This window comes from Littorina saxatilis, linkage group LG1 (genome assembly GCF_037325665.1).
Source record: "Littorina saxatilis isolate snail1 linkage group LG1, US_GU_Lsax_2.0, whole genome shotgun sequence".
In the NCBI taxonomy this organism is placed as follows: domain Eukaryota; kingdom Metazoa; phylum Mollusca; class Gastropoda; order Littorinimorpha; family Littorinidae; genus Littorina; species Littorina saxatilis.
Genome location: NC_090245.1, coordinates 24,797,527 through 24,810,132, shown reverse-complemented (window position 1 = coordinate 24,810,132; position 12,606 = coordinate 24,797,527). Strand labels below are relative to the sequence as shown.

General features: G+C 40.3%; 1 protein-coding gene across 2 annotated transcripts; it reads right to left on the bottom strand.

Annotated features, from left to right (window-relative positions):
- Positions 1-89: 89 nt before the first annotated feature.
- Positions 90-12,553, bottom strand: LOC138965501 (ribosome biogenesis protein bop1-like). Of its 2 annotated transcripts, XM_070337679.1 has the most exons (20): positions 12,455-12,553; positions 12,237-12,316; positions 11,712-11,915; positions 11,130-11,189; positions 10,492-10,643; positions 9,994-10,111; positions 9,722-9,823; positions 8,773-9,003; positions 8,223-8,384; positions 7,757-7,837; positions 7,415-7,484; positions 6,928-7,060; positions 6,570-6,676; positions 6,003-6,091; positions 5,261-5,371; positions 4,247-4,342; positions 3,253-3,355; positions 2,072-2,156; positions 1,367-1,474; positions 90-1,155 (listed from the first exon to the last, which is right to left on the bottom strand). In XM_070337679.1, the coding sequence occupies exons 1-20, from the start codon at positions 12,477-12,479 to the stop codon at positions 1,002-1,004; spliced, it is 2,271 nt and encodes a 756-aa protein (XP_070193780.1). In that variant the 5' UTR covers positions 12,480-12,553; the 3' UTR covers positions 90-1,001. The 2 variants fall into 2 exon arrangements, with proteins under 2 accessions (XP_070193780.1, XP_070193789.1); XM_070337688.1 differs by lacking the exons at positions 90-1,155; positions 1,367-1,474; positions 2,072-2,156; positions 3,253-3,355 and adding an exon at positions 3,370-3,726.
- Positions 12,554-12,606: the final 53 nt, after the last annotated feature.

Sequence of the window (12,606 nt, the reverse complement as noted above, 5' to 3'; positions counted from 1 at the left end):
GCGTCTATGTGTCTGCATGTCTGTCTGTATGAAAACTGACCATGACCCACTCAGAATACAGTCATCAATCAAAATAAAAACGAATAAGGTTTGTTTTTAACACCATTTGTATTCATATACTTTCATTTTCATTTTCCAAAAGGTCAACATTTGACAATTCCTCTGAACGGAATGCATCCATACAGACAAACAAATGCACAAACATTACCGAGTTAGCTGACATGGGAGGGAACCATTTTAAGCCTAAGAGCCTTGACAAATATGTTGCATGTTAATTTTACTGATCATTCACAAAGTTTATGAAAGGTTTGAATAAAAGGAAATGTCCTCAAACCAGTGTACAATAAAGTCACAAAGAAGGAAAACTATGCCTCTACTTTTGGGTGGCAACTAGAAAGATGAAAATATTCTTTTGCACCATCAAGTGAGGGAGTGTATTGGCATTCATTCTTGCAAGACAGTCGCACACACACACACACACACAACTATCATCTTTTCTGTGCACAGCTGTAACAAATTTTTCCCTTCCATTCAACACTGGCAGAACTTGAGAAGTGTTGTTCTCTAAAACTTTATGAACATGCATCCAACAGTGAGTGGGAGAGAAGCATCAAGTAATGGGACCCCAAGTTCTGAGCAGAACCTAGAGACTGGGGCGGAAGACCCATCAACAACATCAGACTGTTTGTGGGGTGATGTCGAATGTGAGGATCAGGGTAAAACACACGGAATTGCGTCAGAGAGCACTGCTGCACCGGTCTTAAAGACCCAGGTTTGACGAGAACGATCAAGGGTCACTTAAAGTGGAAGAACGTCAATAACATTTAGATGACGCAAGAAGATTTTGAAAAGAGCAAGTCCAACATCTGTGAAGCATGATAAGGAGTTGAGCCTTATGGTACTGCCAGCGCCAGCAGTAAAGATCCAGGGCAACTTAAAAGTCCAAAGCAGTTAACTGGCGTGAAAAGGTCCAACGTAGCGTCAAATCGACAAAGGCGTGATCAAGAGTAGAGCCTGATGGTACCGTCAGCACCAGCAGAAAAGATCCAGGGCTGCTTGGGGTGGAAGGCACAGTCCATGACGCCAAGCCTCTTGGTGATTGCGTGTCCCCGCAGAACCTTGACTGGCACGATCAGTGGGTTCAGCAGAAGGTCACTGAAATAAATATTTAATTCTCATGATTTTCCATGGGGAAAACCTGCAACACTTACAAGTGTATTAAAGCAAGTAACAGAAACAAAAGTATAGTACCTTATCAGACCTTGTCCTCAAAATGTTAAACCCATGCAGGGTATTTTTATGTGAAACTATCTTATATTCACAATGAAGCATCTTAAACATGACATGAAAGAAGAGCTGTACCCACCTGTAAACTTTGCCATGACAGACAATGATAGAGCCATCATCAGAAGCGGAGGCAAACAAGGGGTATCTGCTGTGGTAGGCAACCTGTCTCACTGCTCCTCTGTGATGTCTGTAACAGAAATGTGAACATAATATATAAAAAAAATCAAATAAAAGCACAGCCAAGCAAATATATATCACACACACAAAAACGCCCATGCCTGCACGCATCATTAGTGTGTACATAAATGCACACAGGCACTCTCACACTCATTTTTACATCACATGCTTGCACACACATTCACTAACTCAATCACACTATATATGCCTCACATGCGCCAGGGATCAAGCTAACTTTGTTTTTAAACGCCAATGGCATACCCAGCCACAGGGAGCAAAAGCACCACAGAGAAATATTTCTTTCTTGTGTTTTAATGTTTTGGTTTACTGAATTTTGCATGTCAAAACAACTGTTTGTGCCATTGCCAGAGATACAATAATCTCAAACCATCAGCTGTGTATTTGCACATCTGAAAGCCAAGGCTGTGCATTTTTCTGCGAAGAATCAGCATCAGAGAAAGAGAGGCACATTATCATTACGTATGCCATACCCATTGAGAGAAAAAAACATGTCAGCAAGTTTTCAAATGTGTCAAATACACAAACATTGTGTGTCAACGCAATCCCTGATACAGTACACACAGATGCACCAGAGTTAAAAGTTTACCTGAGTGTCTGATATGGTTTTGTTGATAGATCCAGGTCAAACCAGGCATTCTTGCAGTCAAAGCTGCCGACAATCACGTTATCACCTGCAAGGTAAAACAAGAAGAGCAAACGCTCGATCGAGTCACTTTCGCAGTTCTGAATATTATATGAGGCATCAGATGGACAGGAAGAAATTGCTATTCACAACACAATGAGTCACGTTCACATAAAATTTGAGCCCGGTCACTTTTATAGTTTCCGAGAAAAGCCCAACGTTAAGTTGTGTGTTGCCGAACAGAAAAGGCTAGTTATCTCCCTTGTTTTTCTGATAACGTTCGTAAAAGGCTACAGATGTAAATACTTTGATGTAAAGAATAATCCTACAAAGTTTCAATCACATCCGATGAACTTTGTCAAAGATATAAAATGTCTAATTTTTCCTTTGACGCTGACCTGTGACCTTGAAAAAGGTCAAAGGTCAACGAAACCATCGTTAAAGTGTAGAGGTCATTGGAGGTCACGACTAAACAAAATATGAGCCCGATCGCTTTGATAGTTTCCGAGAAAAGTTTGTCAAAGATATAAAATGTCTAATTTTTCCTTTGACGCTGACCTGTGACCTTGAAAAAGGTCAAAGGTCAACGAAACCATCGTTAAAGTGTAGAGGTCATTGGAGGTCACGACTAAACAAAATATGAGCCCGATCGCTTTGATAGTTTCCGAGAAAAGTCCAACGTTAAGGTGGTGTCTACGGACGGCCGGCCGGACGGCTGGCCGGACAGACTAACACTGACCGATTACATAGAGTCACTTTTTCTAAAGTGACTCAATAAAAATTGAACTTATATCTGAAGAGACAATTCATTCATTAGAAGCAACAGTTTCCCTTGTACAATGTAAAAAAAAATATCAGTTACAATTTTCATGTCAAGGTACACCGTGCAATATAAAAACAACAATGAGCAAAACCTTACTATTTTCACTTGTTACACAAAATTCTGTTTCAATTTGTTCAAGGTGCAACTTATCCAAGCCAAAAACTAACTGCTTAAGTTCAAAACCTCTGATGAAAGCAAACCCTATACTGGCAGAAACAGATGCTGCTGAGAGATCTACTCTTGTTTACCCCAAGGTTCCTACCACAAAAGGTGACAGGCTAAATAAATCCAGCAAGAAAAGCATAAGAAAGCTTGCAGTTACCTCCTGGGTGTATGTCCATGCTGGAGACCCATTTACAGTTGGTCTGAAGTTTCTTCACCATCTTCTGCTTTACCAGGTCGTACTGCCGCACAAACCTTTGAGTCTGGGGAAGACACAACAAATTATCACACTGTTCTGCCGCACAAATCTTTGAGACTGGGGAAGACACAACAAATTATCACACTGTTCTGCCGCACAAACCTTTGAGTCTGGGGAAGACACAACAAATTATCACACTGTTCTGCCCCACAAACCTTTGAGTCTGGGGAAGACACAACAAATTATCACACTGTTCTGCCGCACAAACCTTTGAGTCTGGGGAAGACACAACAAATTATCACACTGTTCTACCCCACAAACCTTTGAGTCTGGGGAAGACACAACAAATTATCACACTGTTCTGCCGCACAAACCTTTGAGTCTGGGGAAGACACAACAAATTATCACACTGTTCTGCCGCACAAACCTTTGAGTCTGGAGAAGACACAACAAAGTATCACACTGACTAAGTAATAGCTTGAAGATTGCCAACGGAACCGCAATGGAAGCTCCCTTTCAAGGCTGCCAAGCATCTGAGAAAATCAGAAACAATTTTCATAGGCTGTAAACCTAAAAATCTGAGAAAGTATGGTCTTTGACAGGGAGGAGGTGTCTTAAAAGAGATGGTCTTCCCTGAGAAACAGAAAATGACTGCCAAAACGGTAGGGGGATAAACTGCTCATACACCTAAAACCCCACACGTGTCTGCGAGTGTACATGGGAGTTGCAGGTCATGATGGAAGAAGAAGAAGAGGCAGTCCTCAAAGGGGGGTTTCACTGTATTGAGTTTTCAGGCAGAACAAGATACAACATTGAGAAAAAAATGCACAGCCAGAAATAAAGACATGGAAAGAGAAACAATCAGGTATTAACTCACTGGCGGAAAAACATAGTATCAGGAAACAGGGAAAGGGTGATACAGAACAGACAAGAAGAAAAAGAAATGTTCTCATACCGCAACATAGAGCATGGTCATTGTCTTGCCGCCACCGGTTCGCCTTTGATGGAACTTCACACACTGTACCCATCCCTTCGACTTTGAGAAAGGGCTCTGGAGAAGAAAAGAAAACACACAGAAATGAAACAATCTTCAAGGGCGGGGATGTAGCTCAGTCGGTAGCGCGCTGGATTTGTATCCAGTTGGCCGCTGTCAGCGTGAGTTCGTCCCCACGTTCGGCGAGAGATTTATTTCTCAGAGTCAACTTTGTGTGCAGACTCTCCTCGGTGTCCGAACACCCCCGTGTGTACACGCAACCACAAGACCAAGTGCGCACAAAAAAATCCTGTAATCCATGTCAGAGTTCGGTGGGTTATAGAAACACGAAAATACCCAGCATGCTTCCTCCGAAAGCAGCGTATGGCTGCCTAAATGGCGGGGTAAAAACGGTCATACATGTAAAATTCCATGAACGAACAAACAAAACATTCTTCAATAGTCTCAAACCTTTCACATGAAAAAGTAAATTTCTTAGCAAAAAAGGTTATAAACACCATGTGGTGCTGTCACACATGACAGTAATAGCAAAAGATAAATGCAAGATGTCTGATCACAGAATTCCTGTTCTTAAAACAGGTTAATTAATCACAAGCTGACATTTAGTACAGTATACCTTAGCTAACAGCGTTTAAAGGTGGTCGTCTACATTTTTGCTTTTTTCAATAATCTTATGGTTAGATTTCGCTAAAAAGTTATTTCAGATGATGAATGAACCATGGGGAAAAAAGTTATAGGAAAAAAAATATATGTAAAAAAAGATTTTATTTTTGGGTAGCGTGACTCACGCTTCCACTATTTTGTTTTCTGTTTGCTGAGAACATGTGCTTTGCCTAAAACTACTGACCAATCAAATTCATGTCACTATGCTTATAGCCACACCCAAACAAGTGCAGCAACAGTTTGATACTGGAGCGCTGTCCACGCTTTTTTTTAAACGCACGATTCCACTGTACTCTCATAGCGAAACAATACCTGGGAATGTCTGGTGGTCAGCCTGTGAACTAGTACAGCCTGTCTTTGTCCCTCATGCATGACCGTGGCAAAAAAGTCTCCGAAGTCATGCCATGTCACCTGTGCCACTTCCTGCAAATTAAACAAAAAATATAAGTGTGAGAATTCCTCACAAATGTGTGACTTTTGGCATTTATTTACATACAAATTTAGATAATTACTGCACAATAATACTGACCCAGTAAGAATTATGTGCAGATATAATTTCAATAGTTTATGAAATACATGATGGTCTTTAAAAAAAAAATTGAAATGTACAATACGTATGGCATTTATATTTGTTTTCATCAGTGATTTCCCCTGACTCATTTTTGTTGCTGTCCAAACCTACTTCAGTCACATAGAAGAGCATTTAAGGTAAGCTTTTTTACATGACATTATAGGCCAATCACTAGAAATGAATCCAATATGGCAGCGAGATCATGCTTGCGCAATGCATGCAGGGAGGTAGCCTTGACCTGGCTCTGACCTTTGACCAGTCAAGGCCGTCTTTTCTTAGGGTTACTTCCCCCCTTACCAAGCTGATGCGTAGTTCAGCGTCCTAGCACTAAACTGAAGTAAATTGTTGATTTGAGTTGGGTAAGATATGTAATTTAGTGTAATGTGGGAAAGCTGGCCTGAATGCTTGCAAGAGAAACACTTCTTTCCTAACCCCCACACAAACCCAAGTTATATTTCCGAAATTCGTCAATTGAGCACTTACCTTCGGATGCTCTATCCTAAGACGAACTCCTGTCTTGTAGTCCTTGACGTTCAGGTCAGACTGGACCCAGTCAACTGGAAGCTCCTTCTCTGTCATCAGAACAAAGCATCTTCATTCTCCGCAAAAACATCTTCATTCAGCAATGACACAAAAACAGCAATCTGCTGTCCAAAGACCTAATATAATATATCCAGAGTACTGTTCAATTGTGCAGTGCAGTGAAGTGTGTTGAAGCAAGTATGCTGTCACATATTTTCATGTTACATACACATGTACAAAATGAAAAGTACTCAAATCTATACACTACTATATACTGTCCTGTAGTGTACAGTATTGTAAAGAGCGGTGATGATGTAACACAGTGTTGTTCCCAGAATCAGAGGACAATAGGTCGGTTTGACCTGGACTGAATACATGCACTGGTCTAAGTGTCTTGGCTACACAAAAATTGTTCTGTCAGAAGACCTTTTACCTGTCAAAAGTATCGGACGGTCGACCGGCGACCAAATACAGAGACAAGGGAACAACACTGGTAACATAATGCATTGCGCTGCATGCGTGACTAACCAGAGGATGATCCAGCCTCATTTTGGTAGGACAGCAGCATGGCATCAGTGTCTGACACCATCTTCTTATCTCCCAGCCCTGGGTTGATAATCATGACAGTCGTACCACTGAAAACAAAATTACCATTGAAATAAAACTCATCCACAACCACATCATCATACAGACAAGCTGCAAGACAGACAAAAAAACATACCCAGAGACATGGAATAGCCAACTCAGATACCAACTGCAACTACACCAGATTCAGCATCAACTGAATATTCATAAACACTTTATCGACAGTCCTTTATTCCTAACCAAACAGACAAACAGGCAAACAGACACAAGAGTAGTCAGACAGGCAGCCAAACACACTTACACACTGACGGCTACCAGGCAGTGTTTTTCGTTGGGGTTCCAAGCCACACATGTCACACGACTGCTGACCTCCACAGTTTTCAGACAGCGAGCTGTCGCAACTTCCCAGAATCTGACCGTGCCGTCATCAGACCCTGCAAATCGTCATGCATCATTTGTTACAATAAGAAAATGCAGTGCCCTTTTCTATTTCTTCTTATCAGTGGCAGCACCAAAAATGGCTCTGGAGCATGTCTGGTCTGCTTGCCATAAACCTTTTGTTGCATTTAAGTCTCCTTCTAGGATTTCAGATCGTTTGCCAACTTCTCTATCGCAACATCAGTTTGCCCTGTCTTAACGTTAAATGCCTAACCCATAAGAACTCCAATTATACAATCTCTCCAGAATCTGAAGACTAACCAATTTACTGAGGAAAGCAGACAGTATACGCTGGCCTATTTCAACCGACTAAAGTCAAATGCTGCTGACATGAAGGAGCTGGTTCTCACCTGACACCAACCACTGGCCGCTTGGATCTGGACAGATGCAACGAACCATGTCTTCGTGACCTTTATACACCTGGAAACAAAAAACAAATCTTCAAACACTTTTCCCCCATAACCTTGGGAACAAAATGCTTGTAAAGCAATGATGTAAGCTACAATGGCAGAAGGCCGTTGAAGACAGGTTCAAACATTCTCATCGCGCAGATATCAACTATTCATTACTTACACAAGGTGGAACTTTTTCAGAGACAGAGAACCTGAAGATAGGTTGAAACATTCTCATTGCGCTATTATCAAATATTCATTACTTACACGAGGAACTTTTTCAGAGACAGAGAAACTTACCAAAGCTTGTGTGGTTGGGAAAGGCTGCAGATCTTTGGGTTTGGGCAGCTTGGGTATCAAATCTTCAGGATTGACATTCATCTGGAAGAAAAAAAAGTGAATACATAATTGCATGCACACAATTTACACATTCTCTCTCCCTCCCTCGTCCAGAACCCAAACATCATTTTTTCAATCACGTATGTATATCACACCCACAATCAAGAACATCAGATACAGTAAGCTAGTACAAAGCTAATCTCTAGAACAGAATGCAGTTTCTCATGTTTGAGACAATAAGTTAACTTTATACTATATGAGGTGAAGTTCAAAAATAATTGTTATTGTTGAAGCTGACTTTAATTTATAGTCAGCTTCAACAATAACAATTATTTTTGAACTTCACTTCATAAGTTAAAACATTATCAACACAACATTCCGAGACACACACATCTATGAGCAATTTATTATTTTATACTACACTTACCTTCATCTTCCGCTGGCGTGCACACAAGTACAGATCCAGGCAACGCTCAAAGCGCTCGTTGATAAATTTTGAATACGCAGGTACCAGTCGCATGCAGGAATATTTCTGAGGTAAGAAGTTGATCCGCCTCTCTTCTGGTTCCTGTTCTGTCCACTTCTCTTCCTAAAATAAACAATCACACACACAAAGAGTAATGGCAACACTCATTAACTTTCAAGTAACATGAATACATACTTCTGATTCTTGTTGCCCTCTGCCCAAGTCTTCATGTTAAAATAACAACATGAATAAAATAAGAAAAGAGTGCTAACAATAATTAACTGTTTTATGTATTGTGTGTACTTGTGATACTTGTTCCCTGACAAGTTCTCCATGGTACCCAAAGAATGGGAAGAAATCTATTTGTTTTATGAAGAGAATATCAACCAGCAAGTATGGCTAGTTGTAGATTTTATTCACAGTCTTTTTAAATTTTATTCAGTAAAAATACCAGACACACCAGCACGGTCCCTGATACAAACACCACACTCTCCTCTCAAAGAAAACCTACTTCTTCCTTAGTCAATAGATATTCTGGTGGCGGATTGTAAGACTCCACATGGCCGGGCAGTGGTAGCTTTGGAGCTGGAATGTGTTGGCGGTATCGTCTCAGAATACCGTCTTCAGCCTCGTCAGACCACAAGTCGTAACGTTTCCGTTTGTCTTCTTCCTCCTCTTCTGGTGTCTTCTGTTGACGAGGTTTCATCCAGCCCATCTTGATGGCGTGAACCATCTTACCCACCTGTGTGAAAAGAAAAGACATATGAAGTACATGAAATTATTTTTTCGCTAAACCAGTATCTTCCTGATGATTTTCTTTTGAAGAACAAACACGGATAAAATGATGAAACTGATACATTTTCAAATAGGTGGTATAAATGAGATTTCATTTCCTCTTCTTCTTCTTCTTGTCGTTCGCCAATGTTAAACTTGGAGTCCAGCTCTGGTAATGAAGTTGGTGGTCTTATGAAGAGCCTCCACAGGTCCATGCAGCTTCTCATGAAGGGGCACCGGCCTGGTCCAGATCTCTCTCCTCAGGGGCTGGAGATTTCTGCAGTCCTGCAGGATGTTGGCTGCATCCTGCTCTGCGTCTCCACAGGGACACATGGGGGAGGGCACGGCTCGCAGTTTTTTGTGCAGGTGTTGTTGCATTCTGTTGTGCCCTGTTCTCAGGTTCATTTCCTCTGATGTCTGCGTACTATTTTAGAAATGTAACTTTTCATAAACAGCCAAAGAAAACGGCCCTTTCTGTAATGGATTAGGCAGATAGCTGAAGTACCAAACCACACCCTACTACTATCACACCTTTGTCACTAGCAACGTCTGGCTGACATTCCAACCATTTCTAAGGCAGCCACAAATACTGAGTAAGTCTAAGAAAGTTCAAAGTTTCAAACACATATCTGCTATATGTATTAAAGAAAAGGGTCTAAAACATTCCTGTTTTAAAGTTTGTTTACCTTCAGCCTTTCCCATTTTGAAGGGATAAAAGAACGTTTGTCCATCGGTCGGTTGGTGACGGGGTGCATCATCTCTTCCCCAGAGAAGAAGTCAATCCATTCCTGAAAGAAAGAAAGAAACAGCTGAATTACATGTGAACATTGCTGTGAAAGTAAAAAGCACGAGAGATTCTCCTAAGACATGTAGATGCTGCGCTAAATTCACAAAAATGAGACGAGCATGACAAGCAGTGAAAGCAAGCAAGATCGAAGGAAAAACACCCATGACTTACAGGATACATTTCTTCTGAAGCTGATGGGTTTCCTCCCTTCTGCAACTTTTTGATCAGCTCAACATCCTCTTTGCTCAGCACAGTTTTCTCCCCTGTCCACTTGTCTGTCACAGTACGCCTGCAACAGAGAAAATCAAAAATCCCTTAAATTTGACGGATCTGTAAAACATGCCTATCTTTTTTTGATGAAGCTTTACTCTTCTTAACTGTAGGTCAACCTGAATTAATTCATAAGCTACCTATTTCTTGAAAAGGCCATAGCTTTATCGACACAGATATTCCATGTTTTAAAAGCAGTTAACAGACCACAGTCAGTAGCTAACCGCCACCAATTTACAGGCAACACACAAAACACCATACGAGTCACTGAGGATCAAAGTTTCTTGCTCATTCAATGCTTCTTACTACCTAAGGTGCAAAGAGACTAATTCTGCAAATCTCTCACTTAATGTGTTGGACATTTAGAGCACAATACATCCATTTGCTATTAGACCTTACCAGTAGTCCGGGTCCTCCATTTTGTTGAGAAATTCATCGATTCCATCTCCTTGCTGTGGCTTAATGATTTTGTTTCCCCGAACGTCATACCCAAGGTGGTCATACTCCTTGTACCACTCCAACGGAATGTTCCCCACTGTGTTCTTGATGTCCTGTTGCATAAAGCACATGGCTGAATAATGTGTTATGTTAAGTTATGTTAAGCAAGTCTTAGGTATTACCATCTGATTCTCTATTGTTTCATATGAGGAAACTGACAAAGATGGCCACACCAAAACAGTGAGGAAACTGAATCAGATTTGTCCACACACAGACACATAGGTTTTATGTAAGCCTGACCACTTTTTGTGTGTGTCATTGTGTGTGTGTAATTGTCATGTCTTGAATTTCTAAGGTCTACATATGCATGTAAAAATTCTTACAAAACACCAGGACAATTACCAATGGCTTTCATACTAGCTTACTTTTGTTAGTATAATATATATAATTAAATTCTTGTTCTTCTTCTTCTGTATTTGTCTGACGATTAATAAATTTGTGTCCGTCGCGATATAACCTTGAACGGTTGAAAACGACGTTAAACACCAAATAAAGAAAGAAAGAAATGTGTCCAATCACTGTCCACAATCGCTACAAACCTCTTCATCTGAGGAGTCTTCTGCATATTCATTTACAGCTTTGGACGCAACAGAGGAATCCTGTAAAAAGAAAAAACAAACAATTCACAAATGGCAGAACTGCTTGGACACAAAATGTTTGAACTTTGAAGACAAATAAAGATAAAAACAAATAAACAAAAAAAAATGGACATATTTCATTTACCTCAAATCTGTTTGAGTTATTGACCAAAGGAAAAAAGCATAGGGAGAAATGGCAAAAGACCTTTGCGAACAGGTTCGTGTTAAAACATTCTTGAAGGAATAAATCAATATTTTCGATATTGATAAATATTTCAATGAACATTCATTAATCAATAAATTAATGACTTTAAAATCTTTCCAACAGATATTCCTAAAGGTAATTTATGTAACTTTTGAGATCTCCAAAGTTCAAATTTGCCAAAGTAGGCACACAAATTTTGGCCATTTTCAGAATGAAGGCAGTCTTTGACATCACCTTTTTCCAACTGTGAAGAGATTGGGTACATCTGCCAAAATGACAGAAAAGTGTTTGTCTATTTGAAAGAAAAACAACATTCCTGATACAGGATTTCTGTTTACCTGATTCACTGCTGAATTTAGTTCCTCCTCATCTACCTCTGATATAGAGTCTATGCCAGTATCACCGTCTGGATCATTATCATTGACTTCTTTGCCACTGTCACCATCCTCTTCACTCTCATCATCATCACTGCTGTCAGTGGCGTCCTCATCCTCACTGTCAGTGTCCTCCATGTTTTCATCACTGTTTGATGTGTAGTCATCCTGAAAAGGTGAAAGGCAATGGCGGTTGGGGTTAAGTAGCTCTTACGATTAGTCAAATAAATCCAGTCACAACAGACTTTTTGTTACACGAATGATGGACCCCTTCTTTTATTTATCGCACTGTCTATATGCACTCGGAGTGTATACAAGACCTGACCACTGTATACACTCATCGATCCTGTATACACTCGCTTTTGCTTTTTGTATTACTGGATCAAATGGGAAATTCTATAACCAGCTCTTGTAACACTAATGTTCATTGTTATTGACAGTATAAAATGAATCGTGATTGAAAACAGATAAATAGGTGCAAATACTTACAGGTAGTTCCTCTTCCTCTGAAGTGTCAGAAGCTGCGTGAGGCCTCTTCAATGTGTTCATCTTTGCTGCTTGCTCAGTTGCTGCACATAAACGAATGGTCAACACTTAAACAGATGAAACTGCAGTTCCAGTTTGACATAAAAACAAAACTACGTATAAAAAGAAACGAACCAGCTGAAAGTAAAACAACATCGGTGAAATAACTGCAGAAAAAATACCTTTCAAACCACCGTAGTCCCTCATGAAACGTGTTGACGGCCCACCATGTGTTCGCGAAGTTTGTCAGGCAAACATAATCTATAAACCTTATAAAAGATGTACCCGCCAATCTCATATATTGTTATCAGTTTGGATTGTATTGAATAATTTA